General features: G+C 35.0%; 1 protein-coding gene across 1 annotated transcript in view; it reads left to right on the top strand.

Annotated features, from left to right (window-relative positions):
- ADAMTS3 (ADAM metallopeptidase with thrombospondin type 1 motif 3) overlaps nt 1-24,788 on the top strand; it is a 288,210-nt gene that overhangs the window by 143,544 nt on the left and 119,878 nt on the right. The window contains exon 4 of the mRNA XM_019024973.4: nt 10,935-11,091. Coding sequence (XP_018880518.3) covers nt 10,935-11,091 — 157 coding nt within the window. The remainder of the gene's footprint in view (nt 1-10,934; nt 11,092-24,788) is intronic.

Here is a 24,788-nt window from a genome sequence, read left to right as displayed (position 1 = left end):
CTCAGGGATCGAGAACTAGAAATACTATTTCACCCAGCAATCCTATTACTGGGTATATACCCAAAGGACTATAAATCATGCTGCTATAAAGACACATGCACACGTATGTTTATTGAGGCACTATTCACAATAGCAAAGACTTGGAACCAACCCAAATGTTGAACAATGATAGACTGGATTAAGAAAATGTGGCACATGTGCACCATGGAATACTATGCAGCCATAAAAAAGGAAGAGTTCATGTCCTTTGTAGGGACATGGATGAAGCTGGAAACCATCCTTCTCAGCAAACTATTGCAAGGACAAAAAACCAAACACCACATGTTCTCACTCATAGATGGGAATTGAACAGTGAGAACACATGGACACAGAAAGGGGAACATCACACACCAGGACCTGTTGTGGGGTAAGGGGAGGGGGGAGCGATAGCATTAGGAGATATACCTAATGTTAAATGATGAGTTAATGGGTGCAGCACACCAACATGGCACATGTATACATGTGTAACTAACCTGCACATTGTGCACATGTACCCTAAAACTTAAAGTATAAAAAAAAAGAATCAAATGCCCAAATTAAAAATAAATGTTTTATATATTTTATATTTTTGTGACCATTGGACAGTGTGAATCATTAAGAAATTAAAGAAAAGCAAGATTTAGGCTTATGAATTGTCACATTTTCCTAAGAATAATACAAATAATAATTTATGCTTCCTCAACTTTTTCTGAGAATACTCATATATTTGTGAAATACTGGATAATGCCAAGCATTGCTAATACATTTAATCCCATAATTCACAAATTTCTGGAAGAATATGCTTTCTTGTTTCACATCAGTTAAACTATAATGCTGTTGTAGCTTTAGCTTGAAATATAGGACTTATATGTCATTCAACAAGTACCTACCCTCTTCAATATGACAAAGAATATGTAGCAGCCTATACATTCATACAATAAAATATTGACAATATAATAAGTCAGCAAGAAGAGAAAATAAAAGAAGAAAAAATAACCTCCAATAAAAAGTTAGTATCCAAGGATTTATGGCACAAGACTGTCCTACAAGTAGAATACAGTTTTGAGTTTTCTTTCAGATACTGATTAGTTATATAGTATTCAGTGTTTATAATAAAAATGAACTAGTTTCTTGGGAGAAGAAAAACTGTTCCTGTTGCTGAAGTCTGTGATTTTTTTTCCCCCAAGACTCTCATGTAACAAACAGGGTATGATATTGAGAAAGGTCCTCAATGACAAATGCACTGTTATTACAATAATGAGTTTCCTAGGGCTCTTTTTGTGTAATCACATTCATTCTAGGCAGGCGTTTTAGCATTTTAGTATAGTTGAATAAAATCAATTCTATTAGGAGCCCAAATAACTGTGGCCTGGCTTAATGGAAGCAGGATTTGGTAATGGACATTAGGGAAAATTAGAGGAATTAGAATGGATGTATAGAAAATCCTTTAGCCTTCGGGAAATATTTCTCAAATTTTATTTTTTGCCGCCTGTATTTTGATAAGAACCAGGCAGCAGAGGGTTGGAGGTTATGCCCTCTAATTAGGGAACTGAAATGGTAATGTCTAATGTTCCTGGTTAAGGTTAGATTCATTTGCTTTAGCAATTAATTGAATTGTGGGTTGAGATGGCATTATCGTTTTTTTTTCTTTAATGTAGGACTCTAGCCATTTGCAGGAGATGCTTTCGAGATACAGAAAGCATCTGGAAGGGTTATTATTGAATGAAATGCCAGCTAAACTCAAATGTAAATTTGGCATTTAATCAGGTTTATATTTGGGTACAGTTAACATCTTATTTAACATCTCTTAATTTCCAGGCATCAGCACAGTTAACATAAATAATTGTAATACAAAGTTGACAGTGATAAATGCCATAGAAATATAGATAAAATTCTGGCAGTTCAAAAGAGATAAAAATTCCCTCTGGCTTTAAAATAAGGGGAAGCTTTATAGAAATTGAAGGCATGGCTTGGGGGCTATTCCAGCTACTGTTATTCTTTATATACTCTGTCTAAATGCATCTCAGTAGTTGAGTTTCTTTTATTTAAGTAGAGAGATAGTACTTTTGGTTTGCGAATACAGCTTCAGATCAATACTAGTCATTCTACTTTCCAGCCCTTCTCAACCACTTTACCTTCCTCAATCCTTCCTTTGCAGAAATTCTGGAGAGGCCATTGAAATGTTGCCTGAAATTCAGGAAATGTTTAGAAATCATCTGCATATAGTAAAACCAACATGGCACATGTATACATATGTAACAAACTTGCACGTTGTGCACATGTACCCTAAAATTTAAAGTATAATAATAATAAAAGAAAAAAAGGAAAAAAAATCTGTCCATTCTGATTGTAAATGGAATTAGACAATGTGTTTGCTTGGAACATTGATAGAACAGATGTTTGAGGAAATAACAGTGAAACGGTGATTCACAGAATGTGTTTTCAGAGAACCTTAGCGAACTAAAATAATGTTGTTGTACCACTAAGGTATAATGATAGTCTTACTAGACTATTATATTTACATGTATTCTCCGTCTTACACACACAATATTGATATATATTTTTTCAGCATCTTTTCCAGACATTTAAAACTTACTATGCATTTCTGTGCTGTGAACTAGTATAAGATTGTAACAGATTTAGCACAAAATAATAAATATTTAGTTTCAGCTGCAATTCTGTATTAAATGATTGGTACCTATTTCATGAGGCACCAAAAAAAGCTACCCATCTCTATTCTCTTTCCTTAGCAGATTTGAGAAGAACTGCAATAAAACCACGTTTAGTTGTCACAGTTAGAAATGGAATGTGTCCATGGCATAAGTTTTTTAGAATATTTGGCACAGAGTTTTAAGAAAACATTGTAATTTTTGATGGAACTTTTTAAAAAATGTCACTTAGACTGATTTTTGTCTTAAACACAATTTAGTCTTCTCTTGATGACTGATTTTTATTATTATAGACATATAAAAACTAGTGTTTTACATTTCTTGTAGGACTTTATAGTTTATAAAGGTCATTCATAGACATTATCTCATCTGAAACTCTCTATATCCCACACCCCTTGTTCCCATTTGCCGTTTATGCTCTGATGAGAATTAGAAAACCATCTAACCTAGTTTATTATAATTGGGCTTCAAATATGGCTGTGAGGACCCCTCCTAGTGAGTAAGGAGTGTGGCCTTTGTGATCGCTGTTTTCATCATCGGAGGCTATCTGACTTAATTCTGAACTCTTGGCAGTGTTTGAGTTTAGTGATGTAGCTGGAAGAGTTGACCAAATGAGGGGAATTTTGCAGCTGGCTTTTTAGCATACATCATTGTTTTATAAATATCCCCTCCGAAATGCTGTCAGAGGGCCTATATGAAGAATTAAAGCAAAATAAAATGTGTTTAACATAATGTGCTTAATGCTATACTAAAAATAAATATTTTAAAAAATTAGTGTTAAATTTTGGAAAATAGTTTGGGAAACTAAATATTTCATGTATCATTGCAGAGATTAGAATCTCTGCATATATCAATGCAGGACTTTATGGGAAGGACTTTATGTTATATAGGGAAATTTATAAAACATTATCTTGATATTGTATGCCAATTAATTGAGATTAAGGATGAAAATTAAAAATGGTTGCATCTTTTTAAACAGAATCCCTCAGGAGAATATATAATTGTAGGCATGATACTTCTAAAAATTTCTAAGTCATAAATTTCTGGTGTCATTATAAATAATAGTAGTACTTAGAATTTTATGCACACTTATTCCTGTAAGTCATTTCATTGTCATATGTACTAAATGTATCCTGTGAAATAAAATGTTGCAGACCTGAGAGCAGGAATGTGAATTTTTTATTGAGGTTATGTATGACAGTGCATGGTCTTTGAATTTCTCAAAACATCTGTTGAATGCATGACTACCTAAATGGGCATTCTAGTGGATAAAAGAACTTTCACTATTTAGTTATTAGTACTGGTGATTTTTTTCCTTTCTTAAGTATGTATAGGACAGTCCTGTCTAAAATCTCAGGTACTTTAAAAATAGTCACTCCAATTTTGATAGCTACTCAGAGAAATATTAATATAGTGTGACGGGAAGAGGTGCAGAAGAATCTACCTCTAATGGCTGTGAATATTCTGGGATCTGAAAAATATGTGGTTTTGACACTGAGTCTTTCTGTAATTCCTTGTAATATCTCTTCAGCCCCCACTACTCTAATTAAATGTTTTTACATGTCTAGTTTCCTTCTCACAGACTTCATTCTCTGTGTCTTCTTCACTGCAATTACTTTTTCTTTGACAAAACTCTCTCCTACTTAGGTGCCCATGACACTCTTCTTGGGTTTCCTCATGTCTCTCATCATTCCTTTTCAGCTTCCTTCTAAATCTAAGGTATTTTATTTTCACCTGTCCATAACTTACATTGATTTCTTCTCCCATGCTCCCTCAAGTGTTAGGCACCTACTTTGAGCCAGGCACTGTGCTAGACCCTGGGATATGACATAGCAGTGAATATGGCAAAGCCCATGCCCATGTGAAGCTTATGTACTGAATTGGGCCAGGCAATCACCTAGCCATGCTGGAAGGGAAAAAGTTAGGATAGAGAGTGAAAGCGATGCTAATTGATGTAAGTGGGGTAGTACCAGTGGGACTAGGACCGTGTGGCTAGAGCAGAAAGAGCAAGGCATAAAGTGTTAGAAGCCAGAAAAATAGACAAGGCTAGGACATGGAGGGCCTTATAGGCCATGGTCTAGAGTTTAGATTTTAGGAATTTCCTATATGACAGTTCCTAACATTATATGGACATTTCCTAGGATTCTCTATTGACCTTCCCTCAAATCTCTTTATGAACTTTTCTTCTTCATTTCTGTTAACAGCTTTAGCTATTGCCCCTGAGAAGATGTATCCCAAATCCATTGCGGTTATGACTTTTTTTTTCTTAATTACAATTCTGTATTTCTCCACTGAATGCTGGGAATTTCCATCACTATTTCAAGAGAATGGTTAAAACAAAACGCATTAACTTTTTCTCCTGCCTTCCAGTCAGCTTGCCATTTTGGCTTTTCTGTTTCTGTGAATGAAAACATTAATTTCATAGTCATCCAACTTCAAAACTAAGGTTAGATTATGCCTTCCTTCTTTATTGTTTTTTCACTTATCAGGTATTTATTGAGTGTCTAGTTTATGCCAGGTATTGCTTTAAGCACTTGAGATAAATAGTTGAACAAGTTGAACAAAGCAGACCAAGAAGTAATTCCTGACCAGAAGGGCAGTGGTGGGTTACTAACAATAAACAATGAACATGATAGGCAGTTAAGTGATCGAGTGTGTCGGAGGACAATAAGTGCAGTGGAAACAACAGTGTAGAGAAAGAGGCTTGGGGTGCTGGGTTGAGAAGCAGATGGGTAGTCCGTGTATGCTCTTTGAGAAGCAACACCTAAGCAAGGACTTAAAGGAGGTGAAAATGTTAGCCATGCATAGTCCTAGGGGAAGAGGATTCCAAGTAGAGGAAAGAGCCAGTGCAAAGGTCTTAAAGGGGAAACACCCCTTAAGTATTCAAGAATCAGCAAGGAGCCCATCATGGCTGGAGTGAAGCCAGCAAGGAAGAGAGTGAGCAGATGAGGCCGGAGAGGTGGTGGAGTCTTGAAGGCGGTGATGGAGTCTTGAAGGCAGTGATGCTGAGATGAGGGAGGGCCTGGGTGGACTCGGTAGGAACTTTGGTTATTAATCTAGGTGAGAAGGGGAGACCTTCGAAAGTTTTGAATAGAGGAGCTTACATTTTAAAAGGTACCACTTTTTTTTTTTTTTTCCTGAAATCACTTTTAAATTAATTCTTTCCCCACTCCCCTGCCCTTTTCTCTTCCCATTGCCACTTTTACTATCTGGACTGTTATTTTAGCTTCTTGCTTGCTTCCATCTGGCACTTAATCATCAGAGAAATATGAAAATAGTATTTTGTTCTAGTCCATCCGATCAACATTCTTTTTTATTTATTTATTTTTTGGGTCTCTGTTTCTACATGTTAAAATTCTGACCCAAGATAGTACTAATAGTCCTCCGTGGCATTGTTTTGGAGCCTCCCTGCATGAACTCTTCCCTGAATGAATGGCTTGCTTGCTGTCCACATGTGTGCCAGGAGCTTTTGTACTTACAGGGGTGTCCAGTAGTTTAGCTTTCGTGGGCCACATTGGAAGAAGAATTGTCTGGGGCCACACATAAAATACACTCATACTAACGACAGCTGATGAGCTTAAAAATAATCACAGAAAATCTCATAACGTTTTAAGAAAGTTTACGAATTTGTGTTGGGCTGCATTCAAAGCTGTCCTGGGCTGCCTGTGGCCCACAGGACAGGTTGGACAAGCTTGCTTTAGAACCTTTGCTCCACCCTGAACGGCCTCACCTCTAATTCCTTCTGTTCTATCCCCACTATAGCAATACTCCCATATTTGGAAAATCACCAAAAGTCTAAAAGCTCTTCATTCCCTCATTTGTATCATTCATTCATTCATGTAATTTTTCATCAGGACTTTATTGAATACATATTTTGTGCCAGCAATTTTGATGGAGCTTAAGGCTCAAAGGTGAGCTAAGCTAGATATATGTGCCTTAGTAGCTAACGGTTCCACAGGGGAGACAGAGAACCATAAATTTCACATTCAGCTGAATACACCCTTGAAATTTGTGTTAAGGACCAGGAGAGAAAAGAACACATTATTTTCAGTTAGAATAATTGGCTAAGAGAGGATCTAATTTAGATGGGGGCACCTCATTTTTGTGAGGTGAGGGAGTAAGAAAATCATTTTAAGGAGATAACATTTAAGTTGGAGACTGGAGAATAAAAACCAGCCAGCTTAGGGAAGTGTGGTGTGGCTCTTTAAGCAGAATGAATGGCATTGCAAAGACCTGAGGTTATAAGGACCTTGGAAATAGAAAAAGAAAAAGAAAATTGAACAAAATCCCCTGAGGTTGGGGCCTCGTGAGGACACTGAGAATGGCAAACTTGAGGATGGTGGGCAGCGCAGATGACGTGGGCCTTAAAGGCCAAAGTAGTGAGTGCAGTTTTAAGTGCAATGGGAAGCAATTAAAGTGTTTTAAGCAAAGGAGTGGCATGATCTTTTTGGAGGTTGAGACTTCCATCTGTTCATCAAAATCCATTTGTCTCTTCTCCCTGGGCTTACAGCCAGATTACATTTCCTGGCCCTCTTTGCAGCTGGCTGTGAGCCATGCAACTGTATCCTATCTGTGGCAGTAAGTGGAAATGGTGAATACCATGAGTAGGGCTAGCTCATAAAAATTTCCCATGTGGGCTTCCTCATACTGCTTCCCGTTTTGACTAGGCATACTGGAAGCTTATATTAAGATGATAGAGCCACTGCCAACCTGGACTCCTGGATGATTGTGTGGAGTAGAAACCCTTCCTGGCCAATCTAAAACCATCCTCAGCTTTATGTGAGTGAGAAGGAAGCACCTGATGTTTTGAGCCCTTACTTGCTTGCTCCACTTGCTACCAAATTCAGATTTGTCCAAATTTAATATGATAATTTTAAAGGGCAATTTTGGCTGCCACACTATGTGAATATGTAGATCATGTGGACAGTAACAGTGGCCAAAGCAAAGGTTTATGGTGGTGTGGACTAGGAACATTTCAGTTGAAATAGATACTAGATAATTTCGAGTGAAAAATCAACTGTTCCTACTAACAGTTTTCTGTGTCTGGTGAGATTATGGAGGAAAAAAATTTTACTTGATTTTACTATCAACTGCCGTGTCAATTACTTTTCTGCACTTTCCATAGCATACTCATTGAATTTCAGTAGGCATGTATTTATTTATTCAACTGGATTTAATCAAATGAGGACAAATGAACTGTCTTGCAGGATTTCTCATTTATTAGTATATTTAATACAGTGCTTTATATAAAGTACTTACTTTTTTTTTTTTTTTTTTTTTTTTTTTTTTGAGACGGAGTCTCCCTCTGTCGCCCAGTCTGGAGTGCAGTGGTGCGATCTGGGCTCACTGCAAGCTCCGCCTCCCGGGTTCACGCCATTCTCCTGCCTCAGCCTCCTGAGTAGCTGGGACTACCGGCGCCTGCCACCAAGCCTGGCAAATTTTTTTTTGTATTTTTAGTAGAGACAGGGTTTCACCGTGTTAGCCATAGATGGTCTTGATCTCCTGACCTCGTGATCCGCCCATCTCGGCCTCCCAAAGTGCTGGGATTACAGGTGTGAGCCACTGCGCCCAGCCTATATAAGTACTTTCTTTCATTAAACTTTACTTAAATTAATAAATAAAAGGGTGGACTTTCAGATTTTGGGTCCATGGAGTTATTGGATGTCACTTGATCCAACTCTTGCCTTGTCACTAATACTGACTCAGTTTGACTTAAATTTTCTTTGCTTTCTAAGTGAGATGCTTAATTGTGTTGAATTTTGTTTTACTTGTGGCTTAGTGGGGTAAAATAACATCATGTGGCCTGAAATTTGAATGTTTGCCATAGCAGGTATGGAGAAGTGTTTTCAAAAGACCCATGGGCTAATCCTCACTGCCCTCCCTATCACTTTCAAGTGACTGCAATAGCCATTGCGCATTGCTCAGAGTCGCTGACCGCTTCAGTGGCACTGTTTCTTCCCTGAGTCAGGCACTCATCTGGGAGAATCATTATGATCTTTGGAAAATCTTAAGATAGGGAGTTTCTGTAATCCGAATAAACAATGATGATGTTTATAACTAAGGAAGTGTTAGTGGACTTAGGAGGATGGGTGAATAATGTAGATGTTACAGAATGCAGTGACAGCAGATTTGGGGCAAAGAAAAGACTGTAATAAAGATGAATACTGAAACTCCCATGCTGATGCACTTCACCTTATAAACTTCCGTATATTTAAACAGACCTTTCTGGGATAAAGCCGGTTCAAGCTTTTTGCTACCAGCAGATGGTGTTAGGGATGAGATAACATTTTATCCTTACACATTTTATTAACTTTTTATACATTTACTGTGTTTGTGCTTAGTTTGGATGTATTTTATGGACATTAATTAATTAATGCCTGAGAAGGTCAATAGCAGTGAGTGTTGAAATTACTGGTAATAGGAGATAAAATAATATGACCATAATATAGAATAGATTAAAATTAAAATTTGAAAGCATGAGGAAGATGTTGGAAATTATATTTGTAGAAGAGGTGAATCCATTAACCAATAAGAACAACTCTGAATAGGGAATAATTATGTAACTTTTGAAAAATATGTGTATTTCATAGTACATGACTAAGTATAAAGTAATTAGTCAGATAAGAAAGAAACTCCAATTATTGGAGTATCTGGAAGATCAGCATTACTACTAAGTACCCACTAGCTCAGTGCTCTTTTAAGTGAAAGCTAGAGGTTTGTTCCAGAGGGTATGGGCCAAGAATAGTAGAAGAGCTGTAGTAATGTTTTCTTGTGAGACACGGTCCCATAGGTTCCAGGGCTGTTTGTATGTGCACATCATAAAGGCAAGCGTAGAAGTGGCATATGGAGATGGCATAGCTTTTAAGAATTCCCTGTGAGGCTTACAAAGGGAAAGAAGGGAAATACTATACCCAGGTGTAGAAGTCAGAACAGAAAGGAAAAGGACAGATTTGAGTGCGACAGAAAAGCTATAGTCATAGGCATATTTGCTAAATATATATATATTTATTTATATACATATATGAATATATATATATTTGTATTTGCTGAAAACATATGCTCTTTGGTAAAGGACACCTCCCTTTTATTTCTATGTTGCTTGATAGCATAATGGCAAAGACATCAACATAGTTCGAAGGAGTACGAAACTCCTCCCTTGTCTGTGTTACATGAGAGCCAGTGACCTCTTGTGTGAAAATACAGAATAAGTTAAAGGTCTGAGAAAAAATATGGCATCTCTAAATCTGATATATATTTCCAAAATAAGTACAATTTCCACACTAAGACATTATTTGTTTGAATTTTGTTTTCAAATAAATGTGCTTATATTTAAATTAATATTTCGTATTATTGTACGATGTTTAAAGTAGAAACACGAGCCACAACTACTTGACTGTAATGTGGACTTGATGTTTAAGAAATATCGCATTTTAGAAAAAAACATCATTTTTCTTCAGCTATAGTACTGGCTATAGCCCTGGTGTTTTCTGAATAATTAAAAGGTGAAACAGAATCAGAAAACAATAAATAGAGAGATGGAAGGAATTGAAAGCAAGAATAGGCTTTTCAGTGTGAAAGGATGCAGTTTGAGGGGGATATATATATATATATATATATAAAATATTAAAGTTATAATTTGAATCATAAAGTTAGATTAAGCTAGGACAAATATGAGTTAGTTCTTTAAATGAATAAACTTTAGAAACGTGGGATTTCCACAGAAGCTTAATGAGACTATTTTAAAGAAGTAACTTTACATACTGAAGGTAGCATGGAACTCATTTCTCTCATGCCACTTTGTTTGGTGCGAAGATGTAAATAAGTAAAAATGTATGTAACATTTGGACCACTGCTCCACAATGGGTTATTCTGGGAAATTAGAGATTTTTTGAATTTATGTGTCCCATATGATTCTTACTAGATATAAAATACCAAGTAGAATATATAAATGCACTTATTTGCAGTTTGATAAAATATATACATTGTATGATGTCCCTGTTCTTATCCTATGTAAATTTTGTATTCCGTAATACCTTAATATGAATTTTTCATTTCTGTCATATGTGAATTTCTACCTTATATGAATTATTGATAGTTAATAATAACTATTTTAAGTTATGGCCAAATGTGGAAAGAAAAAGCGTTAGTTTTCACAAGTCATATTCTTGACATTTAAAAAGATGTGCTTGTGAGCTGAAGATGATAGATATTTCTTTTTTAAATTAACACATTTTGTGCTTTCTCTAGGCTGGAATGATAAAAAGTGATAATGAAGAGTATTTCATTGAACCCTTGGAAAGAGGTAAACAGATGGAGGAAGAAAAAGGAAGGATTCATGTTGTCTACAAGAGATCAGCTGTAGAACAGGCTCCCATAGACATGTCCAAAGACTTCCACTACAGAGGTAGGCGTCTTGACAAAGCTTAATAATGAAATATAATTTTAAGATATGATGAAAACAACTCTCCCGTCAAGTAAGAGAATGTGATTGCCATGTGCTCTTGTATAACGCGGAGATAGAAAAAGAAGTTTACATTTATAAATCATGAAATGTGGCTTGCTTTTTAAAAAATGCATAGAGTATATGTTACAGATATTTATTCCAGTGTGTTATATATCCCTGATATGACTTCTTTTAATACCTTTATATTAAAACTATTGGTTCTCTAGCTTATGTTAAAATTTGAAAATCTCTGTGGTTTGTATTTTACAGAAGTATCTTAATTAGGAATTATCACTGTTATTTTAAACCTTTTAAAGGATGTATACTAGGATGGCAAACAGTTGCTTTTTGTTTTAAGACCAGTGTGATGGATATATTTGAAAATAATAATGCCACTTGTCTTTAAAATCTATTTTGCAAAACTTTTACTAGATGGAGGAGACAATGAATCAAATTCTTCTGTGGAATTTTATTTCAAATTAGGCTAGAACTGCTAAAGTCAAGTAAATTATGTTGCATCAAAGTTTTCTATTTTTGTTTGTTAAAATGAAACCTGAAAGTAACTTACTATTAAGGAGATATGCTTATACATTGGATATAAAATTTCCTTTGGGGAGAAAAAAAATTTAGGAATCTATTTTTTTTTAACCAAATCTCAAGAAGTCTGTTACATTTGCCAAGACAACTTTCTTAATTAAGAATAGAGTTTTCTCTTAGGGAAATGACATGGATTTAAGTAAATATAGGTAATTTAGAAATAATTTGTCTTCTAGATTGCCTTTTGAGACTTGCTACCTAGTCATTAGTTTGATTTTCAGATGCTACTAACTTCCCCTAAAATTATTTATGAGCAGAATAGTGCAATTTAAGATAACTTTAAAGTTAACACATCTTGAAAATTTTAAAGAAATTTCTCATTTGAAACAACAGGACTATATTAATAAATACAGTATTATGAAATGTATGCCTAGCTTAGAGAGTCACTGTAGAGGCTTTGCAATTAGATTTGGTATGAGTAATAATAGCTCTGCACACCAAGTTGTTCTGTTACCTTAGATTAGTACTTAACCTCTCTGAGCCTCAGTTTTTTAATGAAAAAAGAAGTAATATATATTGCACAGTTGTAATAATATTAGATGTATATGCAAATTGCTGAAGGTAGTATTCAACAAAAATAGGTGCTTAATGAATGCTAGCTGTTATTTAATTACCTGTTAATATTCAATATCTTTGCAGAAGATTTGCATGTTAAGAGTTTTGTTAAAGTTGAACCATTAGTCATTGTTTGTCTTCATGTGAATACTCAATTTTCATATTCTAAAAATGTTATTCTAAATCAGAAGACTGGTTATGTTAAGGAAAAGATAGTAGGATAGAGTGCTTTTTCTTGGTTGTTCCATATTACTAATATCTAAATCTTGGTTGTTCCATATTGCTAATACCTAATACCTCTTTCAAAGCAATGGTTAAATATTTTTTAGGAAAGCATAGGCAGCATGCTATGGAATTGTATAGGAGAACTGGAAGCCAGATCAGTTACTGTGGCTGTCCTCCCATCAGGTCCATCTGTCATAACTGTAGTTTCATCAGGCTGTACCCTATTACTACGTTTCAATTCCTGAAGGTATCTGTTTCTATAAATATTAGCCCTAGTACTTTTCATTAGTCTGATATTTATAAGAAGAAGAGTTTTTTTCTTGAAGTAATAAAGTTACAAGAAATATTATGTTTAATACTTATTGTATTTTTAGATGATAGAATAGGGAAATTAACAGTCAGCATACGTATATACAAAGGAATTGGATGGAATTACAGAAATTTGGAACATTGCTTTAGAAAATTATTTAAAATGTCAATTTCAATAGCATCAACATACTCAGTTTACTTAAAATTTCTTTTTAATAATGCAGACACTGAAGACTGAGTTTTTCAGTCATGAATAGAAGATTGCAATTATAGTCGAAGTAGACCATCAACTAGAGTAATATATTTTGAGACAAGTTTCAATGGTCATGGGTCAGAGCAAAAGGAGTTCTTTTGTCACCTCTCAATTACCTTAAAACTTGAATCAAAATTGAATCATTCAGTTCTCTTAAAATGTTCCATGATAAACATTAATATGAGCTTAATGATCTTCACCTTCTTATTTATGAAGTTCTGACTGAATTAAGTTGTGGGTGATATGAATTTACCTCCTTTTGAGAATCTTGAATTGTAACCATATATGTTAGAAGTGTAACTCTCTTGCCTAGGGGAACAAGTGATTCAGATTCAGAACTTTCAAATTCTTCCTTTAACTTCTTGGTAGCAAGACGGAGAGCCAAGTCTTCTCATAGATCAAATACCTTCCAACAGTAAATTAAGAATATATTTTTGTAATGTATTCCATTATTTTAAAATGTAAAATTGAAAAAAATTAGGTTTAGGAAGATATATTGATTTATAAATGAAAACCAAAGCACTATATAAAATAGTGCCTTTTCTGGATTAATTCAAGATTTTATTTTAGGAAACATATGAGGTCTTTCTTAATGAGTTATATAGGAAGAGGAATAAAATCCACAAGCTAAGCCTTACATGGAATGAAATGTGTTTGAGAACCATGGACTCCATATGTTTCTCTGACAACAAGTCATCAGTAGGAGTTTTGATCATAAGCAAGCCATTTCTGACCCTGCAGGATTTCATCAGTAAGGCCCATGTAATATTCTGCCCTATTTTACTAGTTGTCACAGTAATTGGCTAGCTACATTTCTTGATTTGGCAGTTTAGTTCCTCAGAACTGCCATTCATTTGAGTTCTGTAGTTTGTTGCAAGTGTTATACATTAAAATCTATTAGGACCTGAACTAGATGGTGGAGAGATAGAGCCAAATGGGTATAAATTGAAGGAAAACTGATGGAGTTTTGTGATGGGATAGATGTTGGAGGGCATGGGGAAAGAGAGAGAGATTGTTTAAGGAGGACTCAGAATTCTAATCTAGAAGACTAGAGAATTCTCTTTCCAGAATTCAGGTATATAAAATGAGAAACAGAAATAGGCTTGATAAAGGAGGATGATAAGTTGGTCCAATTTGAGTAGATTAAGATAGATGATCTTTTAGAACACTGAGTGAATTTTAAAAATGGTGTATTTTCATATTCATGTCCCAGAGGCAAAGTATGAATGGCCTTCTAAACATTTCTTGTGGTAGGGATGGATAGAGATTAGCTTGAGAGTGAGGTAGCAGTTATTGGCTCGTTGATGGTTAGAATGCCCCTTCTTGCCTTCTCCTCTGTCATTCTCAGGTGTATTACTGAGAATCTGAAGGTATACACTGCACAGAATTGGGAGCCTATGAAAGATATTTGCTATAGATAAGGAGGACTTTATGTCTCCAGAAAACAAGATTAAAACTAGAAACAAAACAAAAATTGTGCTTCTCCCTCACTCTGGAGCCCTAAGTTATTCTGCTTGACCAAATGAAAATATCTATTTCTATTTCCTGTCACCTAAGAATATTCAGCTGAGTTTCCAACAAAAGTCACAGCTTTGAAACTGTTAAGATAATGTGTCATATGGTACGATTCAACAACACAAAAACAATCAATCAATCCCATATATAGCAGATTCTTCTTCCTTGACTCTTAATAGAAAAGTTGTATTGTTTTCACAATGTGAAACATATGAAGAGTTGTTTAAAAATATGTTTTTTTAAGTCAAAAATGCAGTGCTCTGCTTTAGAATTACTCTTTAAAGAATAAGATCTAAAGCAGTTTTACATTTGGCAATATAAATAATGGTGTCTTCTAGTGCAGAAGTGGCAAGTATTCATAACACATAGCACTGCCAGTTTCTAGCAAACGAATAGCATCCTTTTCATTACACAAAAAACATAAACTTGGCATGCTTATGACAAAGAAATTTGTCTACTTCATCATGGTAGGCATGTTTAATTTGCTTCTTTTTCAGATTCAAGGGTATGGAAATGACATTTTGAAACTCTTTAATTTGGACAAAATTATATTTGAAACTCTAATTGGTAACAATATACTTAATAAAAATTAAAGGGTCATAAATTTCACCTCTACTATTAAATCAATCATTTGTCTAAACTCATGTAAAAAAAATATACCCCTGCCTATCTCATAAGAATGTTTACTCTGTCATCATTAAGGAGTTTGCTTTAGGCAGTCTACTTTTTTGGGGGAAGGTGGCTGAACTTGTATGACATCATTCAGCATTTTACATTTTTAATTTAATCCCTAGGCCCTAGGCTTCTCCCCTCAAATTACCCACTATTCATTCACCAGAAGCTTTGTGTTAAAGTAATTTTTGTAATTACATCCTACCAGTGGGAAACAAGGAATTAGTGAGCCTTTATCTCCTAGCTTCCTTTCAGGATTTTCATTTTCCTGCATGAACCCAAGTGCTTGTGTTGCTGGTGTGGTTGTCATGGTGCTGTGAAGGCGTGTTTTTGTCCCAGGTGGGAAACATGTAGAAGTCAGAAATGATTTGGGAGTTGCTGCTGGTTGCCAGGGAATGAAACTATGAAACAAGAACTAGAAAAACGAGAAGATTATTTCTTATTTTATTGCTCCTAGGGACTTCCTAGGCCCAGAGCCCTTCCTTGAATCTGTAGACATGTCAGTATATACTCTAACCTGCTGTATTTGGAAGTTCTCATGACCTATGCCCTAATCAAAGAGAATCATTGGTGGGCTTTGTAACCCACACAAATATTGAACAATAGAAATTAATTTCAGCAGATATTTTTTAGTAAATGAAGTATGGAACATAATACTACTAAATTACTAAGATAGATCAAGTAGCAATCATTATTTTGGGTAGGTGTTAAATTACAAAATTTTTACACCTGCATCATCTTATTTAGCAGCCAATCATTTGTCAAGGCTATTACTATTGGATTCATGTGGAAATACTAATCATATTTATGGAATCTGTTGTCTGGTTAGTTTTGTATGTTTCACAATTGGGGTATTTATAACAATTATTGACAAAATGAAGGCAATATGAAGATTGAATTATTACATAAAATAGGAAGCAGAGTGAAGGTTAAAGAGCTTTCATATGTGAAACATAAAGGATAATACTTTATTTTTTTCATTAAATTGCCTTACTGAGTTTCTTCTGTCTCTGTATGAATAGGTTCAATGAAAAGAGCTTATTTAGGAGATAGATAGACCAGGATTAAAGTGTTACAAATGTAACTCCATATTTTTTTTTTCCAATAAAGAATTGAAGATGAAAAGACACAAAATGTGTTGAGACTTCAGAGCTCAGGATTACTATTTAGTTCTTGATCTTGCATTAATGGAGAAAGAGAACTGGGAGGTTTTAAATATGTTTGACTGACTGAACTGAAATTGAAGGCAGTAAACATACATCAGGGTAGAAAGCCAATTCAGACAATTTGGGCCAGATCTTGATTCTTAAATTAAGTAATTGCCTACTCAGAAAAAAGCTGTATCAATTACTGATTCATGAGGAAGCAGTTCATACCAGGAAAAAGCTTTGCTAGTATTTAAAATGTACTTGCTCTTTTTCAATATGAAACACACTCTATTATCAAAATGTAGTGTTTGCTTTCTCGCATGTCAACTGCTTTTGCTTAGGAGGGACAGACCCTTTTTTAAGAAAAATTTTGAGTACGTTTTGACTCTGCTCATGCCAAGCGTGCCTCCTTAACCACATTTTATTTTATTTTTATTTTATTTTATTTTTTATTATACTTTAAGTTCTGGGTTACATGTGCAGAACCTGCAGTTTTGTTACATAGGTATACACGTGCCCTGGTAGTTTGTTGCACCCATCAACCCATCACCTACATTAGGTATTTCTCCCAATGTTATCCCTCCCCTAGGCCCCCACCCCCCGACAGGCCCTGGTGTGTGATGTTCCCCTCCCTGTGTCCATGTGTTGTTATTGTTCATGGTGTTTGGTTTTATGGACTTGTGATAGTTTGCTGAGAATGATGGTTTCCAGCTTCATCCATATCCCTGCAAAGGACACGAACTCATCCTTTTTTATGGCTGCATAGTATTCCACGTCAACCACATTTTAAAGCCTGTACTTCTTTTTTTTTTCCAGGTACAATGATTTATAAACTTTCATGTTAGTAGGTGGGAAGCATTTGTGTTAGGAATCCAGACATTTCTGGAGGTTTAATAATCTTTTGTTTCATCATTTTTATTTATAACTCAGGTGCTGAATATATTTTTAAAAGATAATTTTCTATAAATTAGATGTCATTTATTTTCCTGTCATTGTTTTATTTTCCTTGCTGGATCATCAAGCATTAACTTTAAACATAATATTTATTTATAAGAATCAATACTATCCACTCTTGAACATGTTCATTTAGGATTTTGCAAATTGTGTGTCTGCGTGTGTGCATGAGTGTGTGTGTGTGTGTGTGTGTGTGTGTGTGCACCTCCTACGTCTCTGTGGAGGATTCAGTTAGGTTATTCTCACTACCCTCTGTCTTCAGAGGATCTTTTTCATACAAGTCTTCTACCGGGCATCTTCCTGATATATGGGGTAAAGGTTGATGGTGTCTGTTAAAGAAAAAGAAAACGTAGAAAAAAAAATGTGGCTCTGAAATAATATTTTTATTTGAAAATTGTTTGAGTTTACATGAGTTTACTGTCAATTTAAATGTGAGAACTACACATAGGCTAAAACAAATGCTCCTTTAATGCATAATTTTGTAACAGGAGCTGAATGCTTGCTTTTGTTCTTTCTAGATACTAGAAATTTTACTCTAATTTTCAACTGTAACCTGTCTGGTCTAAATATCTAAATTTAAAACTTCTCAGTGGAATTTCTTGAATTTGGGACTATATACTGGAAGCATTTGTTTCAGGAATGATTGGAGCTATTTCCCTCATAAGATTGTATTGAGATTATCGTAAACAACCAACTATATACAGCATATTCCTGTCACTTTCAGCACCTTACTAAGTATATGAATAAAATGTTTTACAAGTCTGAATGAAAATAAGTTTTTTCATCTTTCAGAACTACTGTAACCACTTATATGCCCCCACTCTAACTTGTTCAGTGCTTTTGACCTGAGATATTTTTTATTTGAGAGCTCTGATAATATCAAACATCTTAAGTCTTTGTGGCCATTCTTTCTTATAGGACTGTCTTTAGTTCTAAGCATTTATCACCCATTTCCTGTGGAAGGCCTTGGTTCTCTCTAGTGTGCTTTACAAATTGCTATGTATTCTTTTATTGTCAAGTCTCGGGGGTACTAAAATATTTTGCTCCCTAAGTTCAGTCCTCTTTATCAGCACTTTGGCAGGTTTTGTTTTTATGTTTTTAAGTTTTGTCAGGTTTTATTCCATGTGCTACAGGGATAAAAGCCATGTCTAAGCCCAAAGGTTCTTGTCTCACCAAAAGGTGAAACAAATAATAAAAACAGATTTTCTTTATGTCCTGTTCTATGATACTTGTATTAATACAGTGTCCCTAAAGAGTCTTCTACTAATGGAAATTAGGGTATTAGAACCATTTTTTTTTAATATCATCATACCTAACTTTTGGATAACATATAGGGAAAGGCAGTATGGGAATATATGAAGATATACATTGTCTTTCCTCATTTAGTATGCCTGGCCTTGGCTTCTAGGTCTCATGGGAAGCCCTTGTGGACATCACTGCTATGTACAGTAAATGGATCTTTCTAACTATGTTTAAAGAAGGTATTAAGTTAATCAGGCTGGGATATGTTGTTTTTGTCTCCTTTAATATCCCTTTCTCTTTGGTGACCCAACATTTGAAAAATCAGTAGAAGCGTTTGTGTGGTTCACCTTAGGTTGCTATCATCTAAGTTCTCTGCAGGGTATCATTTTGTCACTCACCAGCACCCTTCCTCTTAAATATGTGGAAGCAGTGCTCTAAAATGCTGCCGGCTCAGACTTACACATATTATTAATGGGCATCTCTGAAATATATTGGGACTATTTTTATAGATTTGCAGTTTGAAACACATAAATTGGACAAAATTATTATAACAATCACCTGGATTCTTATTGTGGAATAAAAACCCTACTTTATTTGGATTTGTCATATATCCTGATTATGTGGCCCCCATTATATTGAGACTCAGGACCTGAATATTGCTCAGCCCACTTGCAGTGTACATAAAAGCATCATTCGTTCCCATTTCTTCCTTTCACTACCTAATGACAACTACACTAAAGCAACTAACTCAGATAGTTTGAATTAACTTCAAGTTTTATATTTCAAATAGGAATTAAGTAAATGGGAAGCGAAGAATTTACTATAAGTAGTAGAGACTACAAAATGAACAGTCATTTTATTAATAAAAGGATTTCATTGTGGTACATATTAATTCTTTACAAACGTTCAAGGATAAAACAAAGAAAAAAACAGGAAAAAGTAGTTCCATTATCTTACAATGTTGAATGCATCATATGTCTATTAAAATTTCTATATAAAATTATCCTATATTAACCATAGTATGGGTTCCTGTGGCTGGCCAAGTAGGCACTGCTGGGCTGGCTATCTTTTTTGCGTGGTATCTGCTAGCCCTGTTGGTATTTACTGCCAGCTTGACTATAGTCTGCTGTCATTAGTACAGCAAACCACCCTGAGTTATGGCTGGGACTGCTATTTGTCCAGCCTATATGATCCACTCACTCACAGCTTCTGGTATGGGACCCACATCGACACTGATTCAGCAGCCCTCTCTCACAGGCTCCCCAGGAGACTCAGACATTGCTGTTCTTGTTGCACAAGAATTGTGGGGAGTCACAGCTTCTTAGATTGTGAACAGAGTGATGTCCTAGCCGCCCATAAAGTGTTCTTCCAGAATCTCCAAAACAGAGTAGGAGAAAAGGCTTTGGCTCTTACAGTTCCTTGATGATTTGCATATTTTAGCCTCTTTAATCCAAATTAAAGAACCTCTGCCTGACCCTTGAATCTGTATGTAAAAATCCTGTATTTTAATCCTGTATGCTTAATCCTATCTCTCCCCATCTGAGACTTGGCCTTGAAGGGAACTGGGAAGAAATTACGACCATTGTCTTCCCAGTTCTGTTTATTTCCCTCATCCAGAGGCAGCCTAAGACCAAAAGGGCTAGGCTTGTATTTTCCTTCCTCTAATTATATGCTTTTTCTTCACTAATCCAGACTAATGACTAAGACTTATGATAAACAGGACTTTCTCTACCCAAGAGGAAAACAAAACCAAAACAAATTTAAAAAGTTTGTGATATAGTCTCCAGGCCTACCATTAATGTACTGTGTGAGAACTAAGTATTAAGAAAATTATTTCTCTCTTAACACAACCTAGCTTACAAATCTGTTTTTTATAAATATTACTTGAATCCAGGAGCTGAATATTGAGTCTCTTTATATTTTTTTATATTGTGTAAAGAATGCTTAACATGAGATCTATCCTTTGTTAAAAGGATAATATTCCATGTATATATATACCACATTTTCTTTATCTATTCATCTATCAATGAACATTTAGGTTGTTTCCACATCTTGGATATTGTGAATAATGCTGAAGTGAACACCAGGTTGCAAATATTCCTTCAAGGTCCTGATTTCAGTTCTTTTGGATATATGCCCTGAAGTGAGATATCTGGATCATATGGTAGTTCTATTTTTTAATATTCTCAGGAGCCTCAACATACTTTATTTTCTCTAGGAACTGCACTATTTACATTCACACCAACAGTGCAAGTGTTCCCTTTTCTCTACATCTCCTCAATACTTATTTTTCTTACCACAGGCATTCTAACAGGTGTTATGTAATATCTTACTTCTGTTTTGATTGTTATTTCCCTGATTAGTGATGCTGAGTATCTTTTCATATGTCTGTTGGTCTGTTTTACATTGAAGAATTGTCTATTCAAGTCCTTCACCCATTCTTTAATCGAGTTATTTTGTGTGTTTTGTGTGTGTGTGTGTGTGTGTGTGTGTGTGTGTTTTGCTTGTTTGTTTTGCTACTGAGTTGAAGGAGTTCCTTAGATTTTTTGGATATTATTCTCATATCAGATATATGGTTTGCAAATATTTTCTCCCATTCTATAGGTTTCCTTTTCACCCTGCTAATTTTTCCTTTGCTGTGTAGAAGCTTTTTAGTTTGATGTAGTCCTGTTTGTCTATTTTGGCTTTTGTTGCCTGTGCTTTTGGGGTCATAACTAGCAAATCATTGTGAAGATCAATATCACGAAGATTTTTTTGCTTTCTCCTAGGAGTTTTATAGTTTCAGTTCTTACATTTAAGTCTTCAATCCATCTGGGGTTGATTTTTGTTTATGGTGTAAGATGAGGGTTCAATTACATTCTTTTGCATGTGTATATTCACTTTTCCCAATACCATTCATTGAGGAGACTCTCCTTTCCCCATTGTGTATTTTTGTGGAGGACCATTTGACCATATATGCGTGGGTTTATTTCTGGGCTGTCTGTTCTGTTCCATTAGTCTGTCTGTTTTTATGCCAATATTATATTGATTTGGTCATGGTTGCTTGGTTATAGATTTTGAAGTCCCATAGTATGATGTTTCCAGCTTTGTTCTTTGTTGTAAAGATTATTTTGGTTCCCAAGGGTCCTCTCTGGTTTCACAGGAATTTTGTAATTGTTTTTTCTATGTCCGTAAAAAATGCCACTGGCATCTTAATAGGGATTGCATAGAATCTGTAGATCATATTGGGTATTTTAAGCAGTATGGATGTTTTAACAATAACTTTTCCAATGCATGGACATGGGATGTCTTTCTATTTATTTGTTTCTTTTTTATTCTTCATGCAAGAATTCTAGTATGTAATATTCTCCATCTCTTCCCTTTTCTCTCCATTGACTCAAAGCCTCCCAGCCATTTCTGAGGGCTGATTATTAAGTAGATTATCTACACACAAAGTCAGGGAGAAATATTTTCCAAAATTATTCCCATTGTGCAAGTTCTAATATTTATGTGGTCGACGTTATTGTAGTTTCAAATTGTTACAGTTGCAGAAACCATATGTGTTCAAGGGTTGCTGAAAGGACTCTTGTTAGGAGCTTTTTATTTAAAAATTTTTTTATCTCTAAGTTGGGATGAGGAATGATAAAATTGCAAATGCAAAATAGCAAAAAATAGTGTTAAGAATAAAATTAATGTTAGAAAAAATAAATTTTTCTGCATAACTCAAGCACACTTTACCACATGATTTTTCACTTATAACATCACAAATATAGCTTTGACATCATAAGTAACTAGGAGAATCTTGGAATTTTCAGTTTTCTGATGTCTGTATATCCAAATTTGGGATGTTAATACTACTTGACCCTTATTTTTTTTTTCTATCTAATATCTGCAGATATTGAATTTTATCCCAAATTCCACAGAATTTTATGTGTGAGTAAAAAGGAATCAAATTTTCTTCATGAATATAGAAACATTATATTTTATTTTTGATACTGTTAAAACTGCTTAGGGTTATCTATGCACATCAGAGAGTAGATAGTATTAATGTGGTCACCATGAAGCCATATACTTACTTTTGCAGAGTTTTCTAACTTTTTATCCAGAGATAGAAAAGTGACAGAAGTACCATGTCCAGGCCTCACTCCGTACAAATAGAGAGATCATCTGTTTTAGTCTTCTTCAATTCTTGGCAAAAACAAAGGAAAAATTAAGACCAAACATGATGGCAGTTTCTTACTTTAGGTACCCAGTTCCAGTGACTAAAGCTTAAAGAACACTTTGACTGTGTTATACAGCAGAGAAACTAATAAACAAATGAGGATGAGAAACCATAAGTGCTCAGTGTTCAGTCCTTTGGGAGTACCCCCTGGTATTTCCAGGTATAGGGACTAAAATATAAGACCTAGGTATAAGCAACTATTTCCGTAAATATATTTTGATTAATGTAAGAACACTTTGCATTGAGACACTCCCCCCACACCACCTCCCAGACCTTAATGGACATGCCTATGAAAGATGTTTTATAGCCAAAGGAAGACAGTCCAACTGTGTTGCATTTCTTAGAGTAAACTTTGCCAAGGATATTCTGTAAAAACAGATTCCGACATTTGAATCTGATCTCTTCAGATAGTTTTGAGATTAGACCTTCATTCTGGGTCTTTATAATACTAAAGAGATAATGAATCTAAGCATGGACTTTTTTGATACAAGACTATCTAACATATATCTCTTTAATAATCTTTACTATTTCCTATATTACAGAAAGGAAAAAAGTGCTAATATGTTTCAGCTAATTCATGAGAAAACTAAAGCACTTATTAGAGATAAACTGAGTGTTTATATTTTATGCCTTCAAAAACTGTGAAGACAATATTAAATTACAAATGATAAATTTTAGATGAACACCTACGGTACTCTTGATGCAAGGTATGTTATTGTTATCATTTATTTATCAGATGCTCAGTATATGCTCTTTCATCAAATAGTATAGCATACTTCAGTAAAGATTGGTATTAAAACCAAATCATTCTGCAATTAGCATTATAGTGAATAATCTAGAAAATATATGTTGTGTGACTTTAGAGATAACAGTGAAGGCTCAAGTGTTTTAGGGACTTCATGTGAATATTCAAAGATGCTTGGGTTTTGATTCAAGATACAATGACTGGGAGAAAGGAGGCCATTCCTGAGGAAAGAAGACAAAGTTTAGAGAACTAACTAATGGTGATAGTATGGTGAAAATATTATTATCAATAACTCTTAATCACTGGAAGTAAAAAAGCACATAGTGATATATTACCTTGATGCTGTTTTCATAATAACTAATTCAATGAGATCGATTCAGTGTCTTAGATATTATTGTTATGTAAATATTTCTTTTCTTTTAGTAGAGTTTATTTCAAAGGCTTACCATTAAATAGTTTTGTAGCCTTGGTCAAGTTACTTAACCTATCAGTGCTTAAGATTCCTCATCTACAAGGCAGAGAAAATAACAATGCTTACTTCAAGCATTGTTCTTTGGATTAAATCTAATATTGACTTAAAGCAATTAGCTTTAGTTTCTTATACTTAGTAAGCAGTCAATAAGTTAGCTCTGACTTTTTTTCTTAAATCACAACTACATCTTTCCTTTGTGATGGTTTTTATAATCTTATAAAGAATTATTAGCCATCTTTCTTTGAGCATGTGGCTTGTAGCATATTTTCTTTCTTTCTTCCTTCCTTCCTTCCTTCCTTCCTTCCTTCCTTCCTTTCTTTCTTTCTTTCTTTCTTTCACTCTTTTTTTTTTCTTTTTTTTTTTTGAGACAGAGTATCTCTCTGTCGCCCAGGCTGGAGTGCAGTGGCGCGAACTCAGCCCACTGCAACCTCCGCCCCCCAGGTTCAAGTGATTCTCCTACCTCAGCCTACCAAGTAGCTGGGATTACAGGAGCCTGCCACCATGCCCAGCTAATTTTTGTATTTTTAGTAGAGACGGGGTTTCACTGTGTTGGCCAGGCTGGTCCTGAACTCCAGACCTCAGGTGATCCACCCACCTCAGCCTCCCAAAGTGCTGGGATTACAGGTGTGAGCCACCGTGCCCAGCCTGTAGCATATTTTCACATAGTATCACTTACTGCTCAACCCTGGCATCATTCAGATGTTCTGTTTCATGTTTCTACTCCCAGCTTTTAGGAAACTGCTGTCCAATAGGATTTTACGTGATGATGG

The sequence above is a fragment of the Gorilla gorilla genome, chromosome 3 (assembly GCF_029281585.2).
Source record: "Gorilla gorilla gorilla isolate KB3781 chromosome 3, NHGRI_mGorGor1-v2.1_pri, whole genome shotgun sequence".
Taxonomy (NCBI): domain Eukaryota; kingdom Metazoa; phylum Chordata; class Mammalia; order Primates; family Hominidae; genus Gorilla; species Gorilla gorilla.
This window is presented reverse-complemented; position numbering and strand designations above follow the sequence as displayed.